General features: G+C 43.9%; 1 protein-coding gene across 15 annotated transcripts in view; it reads left to right on the top strand.

Moving 5' to 3' along the window:
* Positions 1-19,798, top strand: part of DEPDC5 (DEP domain containing 5, GATOR1 subcomplex subunit) — a 155,198-nt gene that overhangs the window by 60,264 nt on the left and 75,136 nt on the right. For 10 of the 15 annotated variants that reach the window (XM_050806663.1, XM_050806668.1, XM_050806664.1 and 7 more), the window contains 4 exons: positions 1,759-1,979; positions 5,621-5,824; positions 8,113-8,248; positions 9,273-9,370. In XM_050806663.1, the coding sequence (XP_050662620.1) occupies positions 1,759-1,979; positions 5,621-5,824; positions 8,113-8,248; positions 9,273-9,370 (659 nt within the window). The remainder of the gene's footprint in view (positions 1-1,758; positions 1,980-5,620; positions 5,825-8,112; positions 8,249-9,272; positions 9,371-19,798) is intronic. The other 5 variants (XM_050806673.1, XM_050806671.1, XM_050806672.1 and 2 more) reach the window with 1 other exon arrangement.

Here is a 19,798-nt window from a genome sequence, read left to right as displayed (position 1 = left end):
GCTTTTCTTTGTAGTCTTTAAAAATGCTCTCATAGTTCAAAATTGGTTTTCTTTTGTCTAATCAAAGATGACAAGACCTTGTGGTACCCAGGTTGTGTGGTCTCTGAAGGCACAAATTGTGTCTTAATTGGTGCTCTACCTTTACACATGGCTAAGCATATACTGGTGTTTAAATATTTACTGTGGAAAGAACAAACATGTAGTCAGCACTTTGAATCTGTTTTCAGGCTCCGTTTAAGCTCTTACTAAAAAAATCCTTGCAGGAGGAAAGGGAGTAGCTCTGATGCCACAAGGGCAGCCCTGTTGGTGGGCTTACTCTTTTGTTCTGAGCTTTTGCATCTCTATAGGGCTTTTCTCCTTTTGATCCTTCTTCCTGTTGCTTTTAGAGGTTTTCCCCTTAGGGAATTTTATGTTTTAATAAGGAGATATATATATGTTGTGTGTGTGTATATATATAATATATACATATGATATATATAAACTCTTATTAGGAAATGTTCAGACATGCTCAAATAGAGACTACTATTATGAACAGTTATCACCATGTTGTCAGTCTTGTTTCATCACCTCTCCCACATTTAAATTTTGGATGGAGTATTTTAAAAACAAATCCCAGGATTCGCAGGGCACAGTGGCTCACGCCTGTAATCCCAGCACTTTGGGAGGCCAAGGCAGGTGGATCACTTGAGGTCAGGAGTTTGAGACCAGCCTGGCCAACATGGTGAAACCCAGTCTCTACTAAATATACAAAAAAATTACCCAGGTGTAGTGGCGGGCGCCTATAATCCCAGCTGCTTGGGAGGCTGAGGCAGGAATATCGCTTGAACCCAGGAGGTGGAGGCTTCAGTGAGCTGACATTGCGCCACTGCACTCCAATCTGGGTGACAGAGTGAGACTCCATCTCACAAAAACAAACAAATCCCAGGCAGCCTGTATTTTTTTTTCAATAGTGCGTACTTCAGCGTAAGTTTCTTTCTTTTTTTACATGTTATTTATTTATTTAGTGTCACCCAGTCTGGCACAAAGCTGATTAGTATACATTTCAACAAATAAGAATTAAAAAAACCAAAATATCGCAGTACCATTATCATTGGTAACAAAATTAACACTAATCCCTAAATGCCCTCTAATAGCCAGTGCATGCTCAGTTTTCTGAATTGCCTCAAAAATGTGCTTTTGCAGTTAGTTTGAAATGGGACCTAAACAAGATCCACTTTTTGCATTTGGTTATAATGTCTTTTGTGTGTGTGTGTGACAGTAGAATGCCTTGCTTTCTACATTTGGCTGATTGTTGCCTTGTAATGTTTAAGTTTTCCTCTATTCTGCAAATTCCCTGTAACGTGGCAATTATCTCTGGAAGCTTGATTAGATTTAGATTCAAATTTGAGGGTGAGAACACTTCTCAGGCACTGTGTACCTTCTCCCACATCACATCCTATCTCTCTTCTCATTCTGTTTTTAGTGATGTGAGATTAATCAGTGGGATCAGGTGGGGTCGGCCTGGAGCAGTCCTTTCTTTACAACTATGATCCTAGAACTTTGGCCGCATAATGTCTGTCATTTCTCCCCTTTCTTATATAACATCTCAAGCTGTTAAGGGTAAAGTACCACATATAGGTTTCCTGCTTGTAGATCACACTGGGGATTTTTGTTATTGGGTTCCCATGTGGCTTGGGCTGGTGATGGGTTTTAGAGTTTTAACTTGAGGTAGGACAGCATCCCTCGCTTGATGGTAACTTTTTGTCTCTTGCCTGGCAGGTCTGTGCGAGAGCGAGAGAATCACAGTCGAAAGAGTGCCAGCTCCTGTGATGTTTCATCCAGCCCTTCCCTACCAAGCCACACACTACCCACTGAGGAAGTGAGGAGCCAGGCTTCTGATGACAGCTCCCTGGGCAAGAGCGCCAACATCCTGATGATCCCACACCCCCACCTGCACCAATATGAAGTCAGCAGCTCCTTGGGATACACCAGCACTCGAGGTAAGAGTGCTGAAGCACAGACCGAGCCAGGGACATCTTTCTTAATACAGTGGGTGACTGGAGTTGGGAGGGTTGGTCAGAGGTGGGGTGTAAATCCCACATCTTAATTATTTCTTTGCCAGTGCAGTAGGTACAAATCACTTTAGCTGTTAGCTATGTGTATATTATACTTTTTTTTTTGGTGACAGAACACCCAGGCTACAGTGCAGTGGTGCAATCACAGCTCACCTCAGTGTGGCCTTGAACTCCAGGACTTAATCGATCCTCCCTCCTCAGCCTCCCAAGTAACTGGGACTATAGGCATGCCACCACACCCAGCTGATTATTACATTTTTTTGTAGAGATGGGGTTTCACCATTCCCAGGCTGGTCTTGAACTCCTGGGCTCAAGGGATCCACCCATTGGCCTCCTAAAATGCTGAGATTACAGGCATGAACCAATGTTACTGCACCCTGCCTCTATTATACTATTTTTTGTTTAGCCTTTCTTCATCCATCATTTAACTATATACCTTTCCATATATTAATAGAAAGCTTTTCTTAGGCCTAGGGTCAAAAGGGTTTATTTCCTTATCATTTCCATTTATGCCATACATAAAACAACCTCTGTCTTATGTTGCATTTTAGTTTCTCACTTACTGGTCCAGCACAGTGACTCACACCTGTAATTCCAGCACTTTGGGAGGCCAAGGCGGATGAATCACTTGAGGTCAGAAGTTTGAGACCAGCCTAGTCAACATGGTGAAACACTGTCTCTACTCAAAATACAGAAATTAGCTAGGCGTGGTGGCAGGTGCCTGTAATCCCAGGTACTCAGGAGGCTGAGGCAGGAGAATCACTTGAACTTGGGAGGTGTAGGTTGCAGTGAGCCGAGATTGCACCACTGCACTCCAGCCTGGGTGACAGAGGGAGACTCCATCTCAAAAAAAAAAAAAAAAAAGTTTTTCACTTACTGGTTTTTTTTTTTTTTAACTTTTATTTGCATTTATTTTGTGCTGAATTTATTCCCATACTATCAGTTTTTGTTTCTTCAATTTTTTTTCTTTTTTTTTTTTTTCTTTTCTTTTTTTCTGAGACCGAGTCTCACTCTGTTGCCCAGGCTAGGGTGCAGTGGCATGATCTCGGCTCACTGCAACCTCTGCCTCCTGGGTTCAAGTGATTGTTCTGCCTTAGCCTCCTGAGTAGCTGGGATTACAGGCACACGCCACCACACCAGCTAATTTTTGATTTTTTTTAGTAGAGATGGGGTTTTGCCATGTTGGCCAGGCTGGTCTCGAACTCCTGGCCTCCAGTGATACACCCACCTCGGCCTCCCAAAGTGCTGGGATTACAGGCATGAACCACCGTGCCTGGCCTTGGGATAGCTTTTTCTTCTGTGCAATGTCCTCTTCTGGTTTAGGAATAATGTGTTCCTTTTCCATGAGGATCATCTTGGTGTGGCAGGAGGAGCTCATGTATGGGTTAATCTGACCATGAGCTCTTTACATCAGGCAGCACATCTTGGGTGCTTTGTTCACCTGGACATGCTCAATGACCAGAGAATCTGCACCTAAACCCTTCAGTTCGGCATGACTGTGCATTTTTAAGCACAGTCTGTGCTTAATTCTGTACTGTTTTTTGGCCACTGACCCCGTGTGCAACCATGCTGTTTGGCCTGGGACCACCTACTATCTCCATCATTGTAGTGTGGAAATGGTACACATTGTTTCTGTAAAGCAACGTTTCCTTTTTTTTTTTTTGAGATGGAGTTTCACTCTTGTTGCCCAGGCTGGAGTGCAGTGGCACAATCTTGGCTCACTGCACCCTCCACCTCCCGGGTTCAAGCACTTCTCCTGCCTCAGCCTCCCAGGTAGCTGGGATTACAGACATGTGCCACCACACCCAGCTAATTTTGTCTTTTGAGTAGAGATGGGGTTTCACCATGTTGGTCAGGCTGGTCTCAAACTCCTGACCTCAGATAATCTGCCCACCTCAGCCTCCCAAAGTGCTAGGATTACAGGTGTGAGCCACCGCACCTGGCCAAAGTGACATCTTTCATATACTTGGTGGCTTTTTGTATATGCATACCCTTGATGGTCTGAGCAGTTTCATGGGTCGTTTCTTTTTTTTGTTTGTTTGTTTTGAGACAGGTTCTCACTCTGTGGCCCAGGCTGGGGTGCAGTGATACAGTCTTGGCTCACTACAGCCTCAACCTCCTGGGCTCACGTGATCTTCCCACTTCAGTCTCCCAAATAGCTGGAACTACAGGTGTGCACCACCACACCCGGCTAGTTTTTAAAGTTTTTGTAGGAACGGTCTAAGTCTGTTTGCCAGGCTGGTCTTGAACTCTTGGGCTCCAGTGATCTGTCCACCTTGGTCTCCCAAAATGCTGGGATTACAGGAATAAGCTACTGTACCTGGCCTGTACTCACCTTTTTTTTTTTTTAATTGGGTTTTTCTCTTTTATTTCCTTAATAACTAACTAGACTATGTTCTTTTTTATTTTGTAAGTTAGAGCATCAATTCATTAATTTACAATGAACAGTAAAACTTTTATGGAAATCTGAACATTCTCTTCTTTCCTGCAAAGTAACTTGAGGAATGAAATACAGTATTACAATGTATGAGGTTCTGTGCTAGGCACTGGGTAGATAATGATGGCCAAGACAAATTCCTTGGAGTTTGCATCTGCTGGACCCACTTTTTCATCTAGGTGATTGCTTAGTGAATATGGGATGCACACAAGAAGAGTTGGTTGTGGATTTCAGTTCTTTGATCCACTCAGGCATGCTGTCTCTGTCTCCATAATGGGACCTGTCTGCCATTGCGCCAGACGGGTGGAGTCTAAATATCATACCATCTCCTTGCCTGGTCAAGGCTGGAGGCGTCCATTTCTTCATTCTTTTTTTCTCAGTAATTTTTTTTTAGCATAATACCATTTGATTGCTTACTCATGTCCCAGCCCACTAAGTCAATGGAGGGTCTGTTGATCCACTCAGTCATTCAGGAACTCAGGTTCCTTCCATCCTGGGATGCCATGATTATGAACCTAGGTTTCCACAAAGGGAAAAAGAATGCACATCATTCGTGGAGATAATTGTGGCCCAGGCCTGGATTTGAAGCATATCATTTCTACCTGTGGTCTGCTGGCCGGAACTAAGTCATTTGACTTTATTGCAAAGAGGCTGGGAACTATAGTCTTGTGTCCAGTAGGAAAATCAAATGGGTTTATAGTGAAGATACTGACTAGCTCTGCCAAGATCTGCTCTTCTGGTTACCACATAGCTGTTTTTATTGTTCCTCCCTCTTAGAGAATATACTCGTTCCTTTCCCAAGGGAGACAACTCAAGTCCCATCATTCAGTCATTGCTTCCAGCTCAAAGTTCAGGATCTCTAGGCAGTGTCCTTCCCATCAGATTTGGTTGTGACTTCATTGTGCCAGTAATTTAGAACCAAAACTCCCTTCTCCCAAGTATTTAAAAGCAAACAAATGGAAACGTACTTCATTTCTTTATAGTTTGACAATTTTACTAATTTCTCTCACTCCCTGACATTTATGATGCCCAAGATTCTTGTCAGCCTTGGCTTATCAGTCTACCTAGTTCTGGTTTCACTGTGGTTCTGTGGTTTTTCTTTGTGACTCAACTCCATGATAACTGGCAGATGTCCTGGAGAACATGATGGAGCCACCACAGCGAGACTCCAGTGCACCAGGGAGGTTCCACGTTGGCAGTGCAGAATCCATGCTGCATGTTCGACCTGGTGGATACACGCCCCAGAGAGCACTGATTAACCCCTTCGCTCCCTCTCGAATGCCCATGAAGCTTACGTCCAACAGAAGGCGCTGGATGCACACTTTTCCTGTGGGTAAGTTTGTTGCTTAAGAGAGAGTCTTGGACTAGGAACTCCTAGCCCTGGTCTTCAGTGTCGGTCACCCATGTGTCCTTGGTCAGGTGCCTGTGTTACTCCACCAGTAAGATGGGATAACCATGCCCACTTTGGCCATCCCAGGGGTTCTTGTAAAGATCCTTGAAGATGCACTTGGGAATAGGCTTTATAACTAATTAGCTTTATAAACCTGAGGGCTTTTTTGTTTGTTTGTTTCAGCTTTTTTTTTTTTTCGAGACAGGGTCACTCTCTAGTTGCCCAGGCTGGAGTGCAGTGGTGCGATCTCAGCTCACTGCAGCCTCAACCTTCGGGGCTCAGGTGATGCTGCCACTTCAGCCTCCCAAGTAGCTGGGACTACAGGCATGTGCCACCATGTCTGGCTAGTTTTTTGTATTTTTAGTAGAGACAGGGTTTCACCATGTTGCCTGGGCTGGTCTTGAACTCCTGGACACAAGCAATCTGCCCACCTTAACCTCCCAAAGGGCTGGGATTATAGGTGTGAGCCACCGCATCTGGCTCTTCGTTTCTACTTGAGAGGAACTATGCATTGCCACCTGCTTTCTTTCCTAAGTTGGATGTCCCTCATTCTTGTTCATTCTTTCTTCTCTTAGCTCTCTTGGATACTAATATCCTGTCTTGGTTACAAGGAGTTATGTTATTTTGTTTTCTCTTAGGTGTCTCTGACAACTGAAAAAAAAATTTTCACCCAAACTCACTTTTTCCTAGTCCGTTCTTTTTTATCTATATTCCGTTCTCAAGAAGACAGTAAGGTTTTCTCAAGCTATGGCTAAAGTTAAACTTTAGCTTAATGGGCTGTCATTGAGCTGGAAAGGAACAAATGCATTAAACTCCAGGATTTTGTGTGTGTGTGTGTGAGACAATGTCTTACTCTGTTACCCAGGCTGGAGTACAGTGGCGTAATCTCGGATACCTGTAGTCTCTGCCTTTCGGATTCAAGCGATTCTCCTGCCTCAGCCTTCCAAGTAGTTGGGATTACAGGAATGCACCACCACGCCTGGCTAATTTTTGTATTTTTAGTAGAAATGGGGTTTCACCGTGTTGGTCAGGCTGGTCTCGAACTCCTGGTCTCAAGCAATCCACCCGCCCCCAGCTTCCCAATTTGCTGGCATTACAGGTGTGAGTCACCGTGCCTGGCGAAATTTTTATTTTATTTTTTTTCATGGAAACCATCCTGCTGAATACCTGGAAATGCCTATTTTCTTTTGTACTTGTCTTTAATATTTGAAAGTTAAATCAGTGAGAAATAGATCTGAATAATTTGACTGTAACTGGGGGTCATGCTTAAACCCCGTTTTGCCCCCTTATCTCTGCTATAATCAGTCACACTCCTTGTTTCTTTCTGTGTCCTTTCCCCTCCATTATTATCTCCACTGGTTCCCTTCTAGGTCACTTAGAACTCTTGGTGTTTCTTCAGTGACCTTCAGCTTTTCATGCTTTTGTGCTTCTCCTCCTCCCACTCTTCATGTACACTTTATTGGAACCATGTTCTGCAAACAGTTTGCTTTGCTTCTTCCTCCTCTTTAGCTGGCCTTTCAGTAGCCAACGCCCTCCTTCATCAGGCTCCCCTATCTTCTTCATTCCTATCCTCAGAGGCTCTCTTCCTTCTTGGCTAATCTTGTGGTCTCTTGCATGTTTTGCCTCTTGCAGGTTTGGAGTTTCACAGGTATCATTTCATCTACCCAGGTGCCCTCTTCCTTCAACCGCTGTTAACTTTGTTGAACACTTAGCTCTTCAACTTCTCTTTCCCCAGGAAGCCTCGTTTTGTAGACTTGACTAATTCTAATTTATCTCCTACTCTGCCTTTTTTGCACTTAAACATCTTCTGCTTCTTAGAATCACAGTTGTTACTCTCCTAGGTATTAACAGAGTCATTTGGTGTTTCACTTGTATTTCCCTCTTACTGAGTTTGTGTTAGCCCTCCTGGCAAGGGTCCATGCCTCCTATACTTGTATATTTCACTGTGGTGACTCAGTTGACACACATGAGACAGAATATCCTAAAATTTTCTTAACAGATTAGACAGGATGATAAAGGCCCGGCCCCTTAGTAGGATGGGTCCCACTCAGAAGAGCAGGTGTCCTCTGGGAGCCAGAGGGTCCCTTGTATAACGTTCTTCTGTGGTGTGTTCTTCTTTCAATCTCACCAACATCTGTATCCCAGTAGCTAGAAAGAAGGGAGAGTATAGTTAAGTGCACAGCACTAGCTATCAGGTGGGAATGATGCTCAGTGGTTCTTTATCTGGGTAGGACCATCCGGAGAAGCCATCCAGATCCACCACCAGACCCGACAGAATATGGCGGAGCTGCAAGGCAGTGGGCAGAGGGACCCAACTCATTCCTCTGCAGAGCTGCTGGAATTAGCATATCATGAAGCTGCTGGAAGGTGAGGATGTGCACAGGGCTCTGGAAGGTAACCTGAGAACACTCTCCAGCATCCAGGACAATGTGCAGAACAGACTATTGACAAAATGTTTAGAAGACTTGAAAAGACAGTATGAGATCAGGGCCTTCCTTTGTTGGCCAGTGTCATTCCCTTCACTTGGTGAAGGGCAAAGCAAACAGCCTGACATTTTTGTCTGAGATGTTACCTAGGCCCTGTTTTAGGTTTATCTTGAATCCAAAACACACTTTGTAAACCTCAAACGTGGGTTTTTCTAAACCTCAGTCAAAGATGAATCCGAGAGAGGAAATTCTTTGGATTTGGAATGCTGGGACAGGAGATTCATGCTGTGTGTTTTGGGCAACCTCTCTATGACTTTTGTCATTTTGGTTATTCAGAAATAAATCCCACTGTTGAGTTTAGAAGAAGCTAATGCTAAGAGCAATGGAAATGAAGGTTTATGTTTATAGAAAAACTCTTTTTGAACCAAAGCTCTGAATGTGTTACGAGCATCTAATGAGAGTCAGTGTAGGAGGAAAGTCATTTAAGCCTCGACAGGCGTGAGCCTGGGTTACACCTGGACTCACTATTCCTCTTGCTTTAGAAAACACTTTGCAAAGTGCGGTCTTTGGCCCCTTTCAGTCACCTTGACACCCTAGGGGATAGATAAGGGATATGGGGAGGGCATGACCTTCTTAACCAGATGAACTCAGGTCCATATATTCAAGCACCTCACACCCATCCTTTTTTGTAAGAGGGAGGCATGGGGCAGACAGGGTGGGTGGTCTAGCTTGGTGGTGGGAAAGCAGCCGGGGTGCCAGGGTCACAGGAAACCAGCACTGACACACAAACCAAACACTGTGGCCTGGTGGCTTAAGATAAGGATTCCAGTGGCTGCCAGCTTGAGTGGCTGAATATTCAGGCCTGATTTTTATGAACCTACCCCCCACCCCCGGGATATAGGGTGAGCAGGAAAAAGAGGTGATGATCTACATTAAGCCAGGTGGCTGGGCTCTGTTCTCTGCAGGCACAGCAATTCCCGCCAGCCTGGTGACGGCATGTCCTTCTTGAACTTCAGTGGAACAGAAGAACTTTCTGTCGGTCTGCTTAGCAACAGTGGTGCAGGTAACCAATCCAAGAGGTAATAGAGTTGGGATGTTTAGATCAGGCTCACATCTAGAAATGACACAGGGCCAGAAAAGCTGGGCCATGTCTATTTTGGGATCATTTCAGCCACACTTTTGGGTGACCTATTTAGAAGCAGTGCTCTATAATGCATGGAATTATAAAATGGGCTGCACGTTACATTTTTAGCTGAGAACGTGTTGGTCAAGCCACGTTTATCATCATTCTGTCACGGAGTCGTGATTGAGGGCTGCTTAGGAGCATGTTGAGGGCAACACCACGGACAGAGCTGGAGTGGTCTGTCCTCTAGAGGGGCTTTTGGTTGTCAGGGGCAATGGGGGGCAAACCCACCTCCATAACTGGAGAGACCCAGAGGAGAACAATATGTGTCCAGTTTTAAGACCAGAAAAGAGAAGGGTTGCGTAGTTGCTTAGAGAAGTGAGCATGCACCAGGACTGGGCGCAGTGGCTCATGTCTGTAATCCTAACACTTTGGGAGCCTGAGGTGGGTGAATCACTTGAGGTCAGGAGTTCGAGACCAGCCTGGCCAGCATGGTAAAACCCCATCTCTACCAAAAACACAAGAAAATTAGCCAGGCATGGTGGCACACACCTGTAGTCCCAGCTATTGGGAAGGCTGAAGCAGGAGAATCTATTGAACCTGGGAGGCAGAGGTTGTAGTGAGCCAAGATTGTGCTGTTGTACTCCAGCCTGGGCTACACAGCGAGACTCCATCTCAAAAAAAAAAAAAGAGAAGTGACATGTACCAAAGACTTGAAGGGTAGAATTTGGTTGGGTAGACAGTTAGAAGGTGAAGTTTCAGGGTGGATGGGGGAAGCAGTATGAAATTGGTTTGGTATGATACTTTGGTTTTATGCTTTTTGGAAATACTTTTATATCTATTGTCTTATCTGATCACCCCAGTGGGTGATCAAAATATATTTAAGTTATTAAATATATTTTGTACATGGGCAACTTAATGTCCAAAGAAGTAGAAATATTAAACTAACCTCTCAAACCAATAGCCAGGTATCCTGACTCAGGCTGCTGTCCTCTTTTCATGACATTGTTCAGAGTACCTTTAAGGGGTAGGGTAACATGAGCTTGGATCAGTACGGGCAGCATTTGTGGAGCCTCAGAGGACAGATATTGTACAAAATGAGTGTGAAAAACATTAAAACTTTAAAAAAATTGGGCTACTATGTTATGCTTTAGTGTTCTGTAAGCTAACTTGAATTTCTAAAATGTAGCTTAAGAAAGGTGTCATTACTGGGCACGGTGGCTCACATCTGTAATCTTCGCACTTTGGGAGGCCGAGGCGGGTGGATCACCTGAGGTCAGGAGTTCGAGACCAGCCTGGTCAACGTGGCGAAACCCCGTCTCTACTAAAAATACAAAAATTAGCCAGGTGTGGTGGCATCCCAGCTGCTCGGGAGGTTGAGGCAGGAGAATTGCTTGAACTTGGGAGGCAGAGGTTGCAGTGAGTCGAGATTGTGCCACTGCATTCTAGCCTGGGCGACAGAGCAAGACTTTGTCTCAAAAAGAAAAAAAAGAAAGGTGTGAAAATGAAGTTATATCAAGTTGGTTGATGATATTTTCTTTTATTCATTGGTAGGTTCATCCAACAATACTCCTAGAGGCCTATGTCTAAGGCTAGGAAACTGGATTGGCAGTAAGAGAATCCCTAAATGATTATTATTTCATTTATTAATTCATTAACGTATTTTTTTGGTTAACCTACTCACCAGCATTAATTTATTTTAGATGAGAAAACACATTGAATAAAAATGTAGGGATAGGAAGACACTGTGTCCCTGTACTCAGAGGGCTGAAAATGTTACCTCTGGCTGCCAGATTATTTGAAAGTACCTTCAGGAGGTTAGAGAGGCAGTGTTTCTATTGCTTTGCTATGCTAAAGAGTCATTTTTAGGAACGCAGAGTTTGAGCCTCCCAGGCTGTTTGGGGTACAGTTGCACCGAGGAGGGCTACTCTGGGACTCATTGGACTGTACTTGAACTAGTTTCACTGGTTAACTGAAGCAGGGGGAATTACAGGTTCTGATAGTAGCAGCACCAGAATGTACCCAGGTAGTCTTGGAAGTTGTTTGGGGCCTGGGATAGCTCAGGTAGACCAGTTAATTCCCCAGAAAATTTGTTTTAGAATTTTAAAATCATTTTGGGGAAAAGAAGTTTCAAAGAATCTTTATTTGGGGATGGTTGTGGAAGATTTTAACATGACACCATTGTGTGAGCTAAGGGTTCCCTGGCATACTCAAATTGGAAAAGCATTTGCTGTAACCTGAAGCTCTGGCTCAGCCTTCTCTTGGGCTTCTGAGCTGTAGGTGTGTCCACCTGATGGACCTCTCTGCTCAGATGGTCCCCAAGTACCTCATCCTTAATGCATTGACAGCCAAACTCATATCTCCCTGTTCCCCAGCCCATGCCTCCTCTTCTGCTCCTCCTTTCTTCTGACTGGCTCCTCACTTCCATTCTCACTGCATTGTTCACACTCCTGTCATTTGTGGCCAGGATTATTGCAGTAGCCTTCAAAATGATCTTCCTGCTCTGTTCTCATCCCTTCTGATTTGTAGTCCGTACTGTCACTGATGTTTCCAGATGCAGATCTGATCAGCCACTCCTTCCCACATGTAAACCCTTCCATGGCTCTTCATGGCTATGGTGTTGATCATCACCTGGCTCCTGTCTGTGCTTGTATCTTCACCTGCCTCCTCTTCCACATGGTACTGCAGGTAGAAAGAGTGCAGGCTCCAGGATCTTAGGGCATGAGGCCTGACTCCACGTCATGAGCACTGAAGCCCTCAGGCCAGTTACTACACTAATTTCTGGGTATCTCAGTGTCTTCATCATGAAGAGATTGACTTTTTTTTTTTTTTTTGAGAAGGATACTCACTGTCACCCAGACTGGAGTGCAGTGGTGCGATCTCAGCTCTCTGCAACCTCTGCCTCCCGGGTTCAAGTGATTCCCCTGCCTCAGCCTCCCAAGTGGCTGGGAGTACAGGTGTGCACTACCACCCCCAGCTAATTTTTATATTTTTAGTAGAGATGGGGTCTTGCCATGTTGGCCAGGCTGGTCTCAAACTACTGGCCTCATGTGATCTGCCCATCTCAGCCTCGCGAAGTGCTGGGATTACAGGCATGAGCCACCACACCTGGCTGGAGATTGACTATTAAATGTGATAATCCACATACATTCTTAGGACAGTGCTGACATCCATGGTGAGCACTCAACAAGTAGGAGCTGTTGTTGTTGTCATTACAATAACATATTTTGTATTCCAGGCATTTCTTGTGGCTCCTGAAAAGAACTGTGTCCTCGTGTTCCTTTGCATAGATAAGTTCCTCTCTATAGAATATGCTTCTTCCCTGTCTTTAACCCCTGATTCTGACTGGCAGGCATCAACTCAGTCTTTATGATTCAGCTCCAATAATACCTCTTCTTTGAAGCCTGCCCTTTCCTTCCCATGCCCTCCCAGAATGTGTTAGGCATGTTTCCACACAGCTTCATATGCATAACCCAATTGTACAACTTGGCATGTCATGATCCCACTGCTTGTTTCCATGTCTGTCTCCTCAGTAGACTGAAAGCGCTTATCTTTATTCATTTTCTCCACTCAATGTTTAACACATTTATGGACAAATGAATTTATATTTCCAAGACCAAGCTGCCATATGTGAGAAAAATTTGAATAACACACAATATTATTGTTTAATTGGTATGCGAGTATTTAATTATACAGAGTCTTTTTTTTTTTTTAGAGACAAGGTCTTGCTCTGTTGTCCAGGCTAGAGTACAGTAGCATGATCTCACTGCAGCCTCACCTTTTGGGATCCTTTCACCTCAGCATCCCAAATTGTTGGGACTACAGGCACATACCACCACACCTGGCTTAATTATGTGTGTGTGTGTGTGTGTGTGTGTGTGTGTGTGTGTGTGTGTGTATGCCCTGAATGTTTGGCGTCTCATAGATGGTGGGGGCTCCTGGGGTTGTTTTTTAGTCAGAGTGATACTGTGAAGTGGGGTCATCTTTTCCCTTTCCCAGTCCCCTTATATAACCAATAGCATGTGTTTTCAAAGGGGTTAGTGGTCATCAAGAGGTGATCTATAGCCACATGGGAACTGGACTCCCATCTTTGACCTTATGCCACCTGATCAATTATGTTAATGAGCCACTGAACGAAATTAGATAAAATTATTCAAATTTTAATAACCATATATCGCACATTAATTGGTTATAACCATATGCAAAACCAACCAATTAATGTCAGATCTTCAGGATATATCCATAGTCTTACTTCCATCAGTCTCAGCCTGGTGTAAGGTGCCATCATCTTTTGCCTGGATGTGGTAGCCTGTTACCTGGTCTTGGCTTCCTCCCATGCCCTTCCATATCGTTTATTTTCAACACAACAAATCAGAGTGACCTTTCTAAAATAGAATTTGGATTATGAACTTTTCTGTACAAAATTTTCCAAGGGCTTAACTCACTTGGAGTAAAAGCCAAGGCATTATGGTGGCGGATAGACCCCTCATGTCATGTGGCTGCTTGTTACACTCAGTCCTCATCTCCTGCTTTCTCCCTCTCACTTCACTTTGGAGGTTCCCCAGAGAGATCAGGCTCACTCTGAATCTCAGGTCCTTCCTCTTGTTCTCCCCTCGCTGTGCCCTTATTCCAGAGAGCATCATGGCTAGGGTCTATATGTCTGCATTTGCCCAGAACAGGCCTGGTTTGAATTTGTTGACCCAGATGACTATTAATAGTGTCCCCTTCCAGTCTCAGAGGTGTCCCGTATTGAATGATAAATGATGTAGCCACCCTACCCACAGCTGGCTCTCTCACTTCCTTTAGGTCTTGCCTGAACTGCCATATTTTACCTCAGTACTCCCTAACCATCTTCTCTACCTCATATTTCTCCATTGTGCCACCTGGCATACTAGATTTTTAAATTTTGTAATTTTTTTATTGTAAGTTCCATGACTATCAGCATTTTTGTTTTGTTCATGACTGTATTCCCAGAGCTAAAAACAGCTCCTGGTGGCCGGGTGCAGTGGCTCACGCCTGTAATCCCAGCATTTTGGGAGGCCGAGGGCGGGCGGATCACCTGAGGTCGGGAGTTTGAGACCAGCCTGACCAACATGGAGAAACCCATCTCTACTAAAAATACAAAATTAGCTGGGCGTGGTGGCACATGCCTGTAATCCCAGCTACTTGTGAGGCTAAGGCAGGAGAATCACTTTGAACCCGGGAGGCAGAGGTTGTGGTGAGCCGAGATTGTGCCATTGCACTCCAGCCCAGGCAACAAGAGCAAAACTCCATCTCAAAAAAAAAAACCAGTTCTTGGCACATAATAGGTAGTTGAATGAATGCTAAAAATCTTCTGAGGTTAGCTTTCTCTCTACTGAAGCATGATTTAATTTTTCTCTAATGCTTTTCTTTCTTATAACCTTCCTGAACAGTTAACTAGATTCCTTTTTTTCAAAGACTTTGGTAGTCTTTTTCTCCTTGCTTGGTTTGTAAGTGACTTTCCTTTCAAGCCATCCACAATTTTCATGGAATATGTTTTGCTTTCCTCAAACTCACTAAACTCTTACCCATTCCAGAAATGTGTATTGAACTCTAGGCACTGTGCTAAGGCCTCAGAAGAAACAAAAACTATTAAAACACTGACTCTCCCGACCTCAGGGAGCTCTGGCTCCTCATGCACTTGGGATTCTCTTTCAAGCAATTCCCATGTGGGGTAACAACAATGAAAGGAAAGCCCTCTTGTGGGGAGTTGGACTGTGAATGGTTTCAGTAATACAGTGTGGTTTGAACATGTGATCTCTGCTAAATGAGGATGTGCTAGATGAGAGAGTGTGCTGTGATGAAAACAACCAGGATCAGAATTCCCCCTGCTCCTCACTGGGCTTTCGAGCTGAGGCTCAGGTTCTTCATCTGTGTATTGGACATAAAGATCCTCCCCTTCCTGACTGCCTGTCCCACAGAACGGTTGTCCGGATCAAAAGTAGGTTGGGTACATTACGGGCTAGATTACCACATTGAGTCCTTGTTTTGGAACAAGGTAGGGTCTGAATTCACAACTGGTTAACATTTCATTCATTAAAAAATCAGAGAAGACTGGCGCGGTGGCTCACGCCTGTTATCCCAGCACTTTTGAGAGGCCGAGGGGGGTGGATCACTTGAAGTCAGGAGTTCAAGACCAGCCTGACCAACATGGTGAAACCCCGCCTCTACTAAAAATACAAAAATTAGCTGGGCGTGCTGGCGGGCGCGTGTAAGCCCAGCTACTTGGGAGACTGAGGCAGGAGAATCGCTAGAACCCGGGAGGTGGAGATTGCAGTGAGCCAAGATCATGCCACTGTACTCAGCCTGGGTGACAAGAGTGAGACTCCATCCCAGGGGGAAAAAAAAAATCAGAGAAAAATCCAAACAGGGAAACCTTATCTGTGACCGTACCTTCACCTCTCCAGGCTTGATGGTTTGCACCATCTGCAGTCTCTCAAGCGTGACTCAGTCTTTCTCCTGCATTTGGACGTGATTCATATGTGAATCATGATTCACAGGAGTAACATCTCTGTGGGTTTCCCTCCCAGCCCTGTAGAATTTCATTTGAAGCGTTGTTAGTGGGGACCTGGTAGATGCAGTCTTCAATTATTTTTCACCCTGCTGCCCAGCAGAGACAGGGCAGTTGGTGTGACTGGGCAGACAGTTTTTATCCCTCTGTATCTTTAACTGGGCACCATTTTAGAAGGCTTGCTAGTAAATGTCTTCCTTTATTGGAGGTAGATTGAAAAAGCAAGTAAGTGGATGCCATGTTTTCTTTCTCTTTAGTGTTGAGACTTAGAATCTGCAACTTGATATTTGTGTTGAATATTAGGTGGATGCAGTGTATTTGGCCTGAGAGCCAAAGTAAAAGTAACTCATAGCACACTGAGACTGGATGGAAGGACCTCCGTCATTTCTCCAGGCCAGGTCAGTTTTTTTTATGGGTAATTGCCGCCTCTGTAGCCCAGAGAAGAGAAACCACTCGCCCCAGGCATAGGCTTCTCGATGTGGGCTTGGAACTGGCCCTAGAGGCTCCACACTGAGTAACCTTTTTGACCTTGAGGTTTTCAACCAAAGAACACATTCACAATTCTGAACAGATGTCAAAAGAGACAGAGCTGAGATGACTCTTACCAGCATTGGCTCCCCAAGTGGTATGTCTGGCTTTGAACTTTTGAGTGTGAGACTTCATTCCCAAATGTTGGGTTGGAGCAGAGCTGGCTGAGCATGAGGTTTCACCTCCATCATTGCAGGCTGGTGGGGCTCTTCATATGCCAACAGCAAGTCTGTATGACTGAAAATAAGATCTCAAAGAGCCAGTGGGAAAGGCACTGTGTTGGGCTTGAATTGCAAGGAAACTGTGTGTGAGTAGCTTCCTGGAAATCCTTAAAATATTTGTTTATATGTATAATAGCTTCCTGGAAGTCCTTAAAATATTTGCTTTTTCGGAGTGTGTGTGTACGTGTGTGTGTGTGTGTGTGTGTGTCTGTGTGTGTGTGTAGTTAGGTAGGTAGGTGTGTCCACCAGAGATGGCACAGATCTACTTTTGGCCTAGGATTCAAAGCTGCTCTGATAAGTTGAACTATTCCTTTTTTTTTCTTTTCTTTTCTTTTGAACTGTTTATTAGTGTAAGAATTTGAGTTGTCTTGCAGACCACGTCTAGAACAGGTTTTCTTTAAAAACAAAAACAGGTGATCAAATGAGCAAACTTGGCAGCCAAACCTGGGAGGTGATATAGTAACAATTCTCTTATTGCTCAGAGTGTTTTGCAAATGCCAGTTTGCCTTCATACCACTTCTCAAGCTGAATAAGAAAATCCACCTCGTTGCTTCTTTATAATCATGCTTTATATTTGCATGAAAATGAAAGTTGTCAGCCAAGTGTTTTTTTTTTTTTTCCCCCAGAAAATTTAGCTCCAAGTGGCTTTTGGCTATTGACAAAGAACAGATAACATTTCAGCAGCTAAAAATTGGTGCCCCAGATGGATAGTCAAGAAATAGAGCATCTGTAAAGTTGAGCAGAAAGAATCTAAATGCAGGTTCCACCTACTTACTGTGAGATCTTCAGTAAGTTGCTTAACTTCTCTGAGCCTCAGTTTCTTTATCTGTGGAAAAGGATCATACCTACCTCATATCTACTCCTGGTGTGGGTTTGAATGAAATGAAATACTGTATTTGTCTGACTTAATACATTGTATCTTCTAGTATAATGACTAGTAATTTTAAAAAATCTGCTCCAAGCATTTCCAAAAGAAAAGTCCTAAAATTGTTTTGGCCAGGTGGTGTCATCTTTATTTTTATTTTTACTTTTTTTCAGACAGAGTCTTGCTCTGTGGCCCAGGCTGGAGTGCAGCAACGTGATCTCGGCTCACTGCAACCTCAGCCTTCCAGGTTCAAGTGCTTCTCCTGCCTCAGCCTCCCGAGTAGCTGAGATTACAGGCACCCACCACCACGCCCAGCTAATTTTTGTATTTTTAGTAGAGATGAGGTTTCACCATGTTGGCCAGGCCGGTCTCGAACTTCTGACCTTCAGTGATCCCCCCACCTTGGCCTCCCAAAGTGCTGGGATTACAGACGTGAGCCACCACGCTCAGCCCATCTTTTTAAATTAAAAAATATATATATGTTTTAAAATTTATGTCCAGTAAAATGTACTGTATTTAGTGTACAGTTCTGTGAATTTTGACAAATGGATAGAGTTGTATACCTACCAACAAACACATCAAGATAAGAAAATTTCCATCACCTCCCAAAATTCCATTGTGCTATTGCTTTGTACTCAGTCTCTCTGCCTGTCCTCTGGCAACCACTGATCTGTTCTCTGTCCTTCTGGTTTTGCCTTTCCCAGCATGTAACGTACATGGAATCATACAGTATGTAGTTTTTTGAGTCTGGCTTATTTCAGTCACCATATTGCATTTGAGAGATTCATCCACGTTGTCACGTGTCAGTAGTTGCCTCCTTTTTATTGCTGGGTAGTATGCTATTGTATAGATGAGCTGCAATTTGTTTATCCTTCCCCCAGTTGAAAGATAATTGGGCTGTTTCCAGGTTTTGGCGACTATGAATAAGACTTCTATAAATGTTTACATGTTTTTATATGAACAAAGGTTTTGTATGAACTTAAGTTTTCATTTTTCTTGTATAAATTTTTAGGAGTAGATTGCTGGGTCAAATGGTAAATCTACTGTTTTCAAAAGTGGTGTGCCAGTTTCCTTTGCTGTCAGCAATGTATAAGGCTTTCAGTTGTTCCATATCCTTGTCAGCACTTGGTATGTCCAGTCATTTTCATCATTCAAATAGGCGTGTAGTGGTATCTTACTGCACTTTTTGTGTTTGTTTGTTTTGAGACGGGATCTTGCGCTTTCATCCAGGCAGGAGTGCAGTGGCACAGTCACAGCTCACTGCAACCTTGGACTTCTGGGCACAAGCAATCCTCCTGCCTTAGCCTCCCGGAGTGGCTGCGAACACAGGCGCATGCCACCATGCCTGGCTAATCCCTGTGCTTTTAATTTGCTGTTTCCTTAATGACTGCTGAGTTAAGCATCTTTTAATATACTTATGTTCCTTTTGCATATGTCATTTGTCCTTTTCTCATTGGGTTGTTCGTTTTCTTGCTTTTGAATTTGAGAATTCCCTATGTCTTCTGGATGCAAGTCCTTTGCCAGATACATGATTTGCAAGTGCTTTCTCTCATGTTGTAGATTGTTTTTTCAAAGCTTTCACAAGAAATTTATAAATACTTGTTTTTGTTATAAAATATTCAAATGACCCAGAAGTATTTAGAGTAAAAAGTACAAATTCTCTTTTGCCTCCTATCCCTTCCTCCAGCTTTCTTCTCAGTTAGCCACTGTTGAACGTTTAGTAAGCATCTTTCCAGTCCTTTTTTTTTTTTTTTTTTTTTTTGAGACGGAGTCTCGCTCTGTGGCCCAGGCTGGAGTGCAGTGGCTGGATCTCAGCTCACTGCAAGCTCCGCCTCCCGGGTTTACGCCATTCTCCTGCCTCAGCCTCCCGAGTAGCTGGGACTACAGGCGCCTGCCACCTCGCCCGGCTAGTTTTTTGTATTTTTTAGTAAAGACGGGGTTTCACCGTGTTAGCCAGGATGGTCTCGATCTCCTGACCTCATGATCCGCCCGTCTCGGCCTCCCAAAGTTTCCAGTCCTTTTTAAAAAATATTTTTATGTATCTTAAGTAGAGATGGAGTCTCACTCTATCACCCAGGCCAGAGAGCAGTGGAGTGATTATAGCTTGCCACAGCCTTGAACTCCTGGCCTTGTTAGCCACCATGCTTAACCTCAGTTCTTTTTATGGCATCATAATTTTCTAGTAAATAAATGTTTTGAAAGGGACATGTAAGTACTGATAG

The sequence above is a fragment of the Macaca thibetana genome, chromosome 10 (assembly GCF_024542745.1).
Source record: "Macaca thibetana thibetana isolate TM-01 chromosome 10, ASM2454274v1, whole genome shotgun sequence".
Lineage (NCBI taxonomy): Eukaryota > Metazoa > Chordata > Mammalia > Primates > Cercopithecidae > Macaca > Macaca thibetana.
The sequence above is the reverse complement of the archived record's forward strand: the minus strand, read 5'-3'. Positions and strand labels throughout refer to the sequence as shown.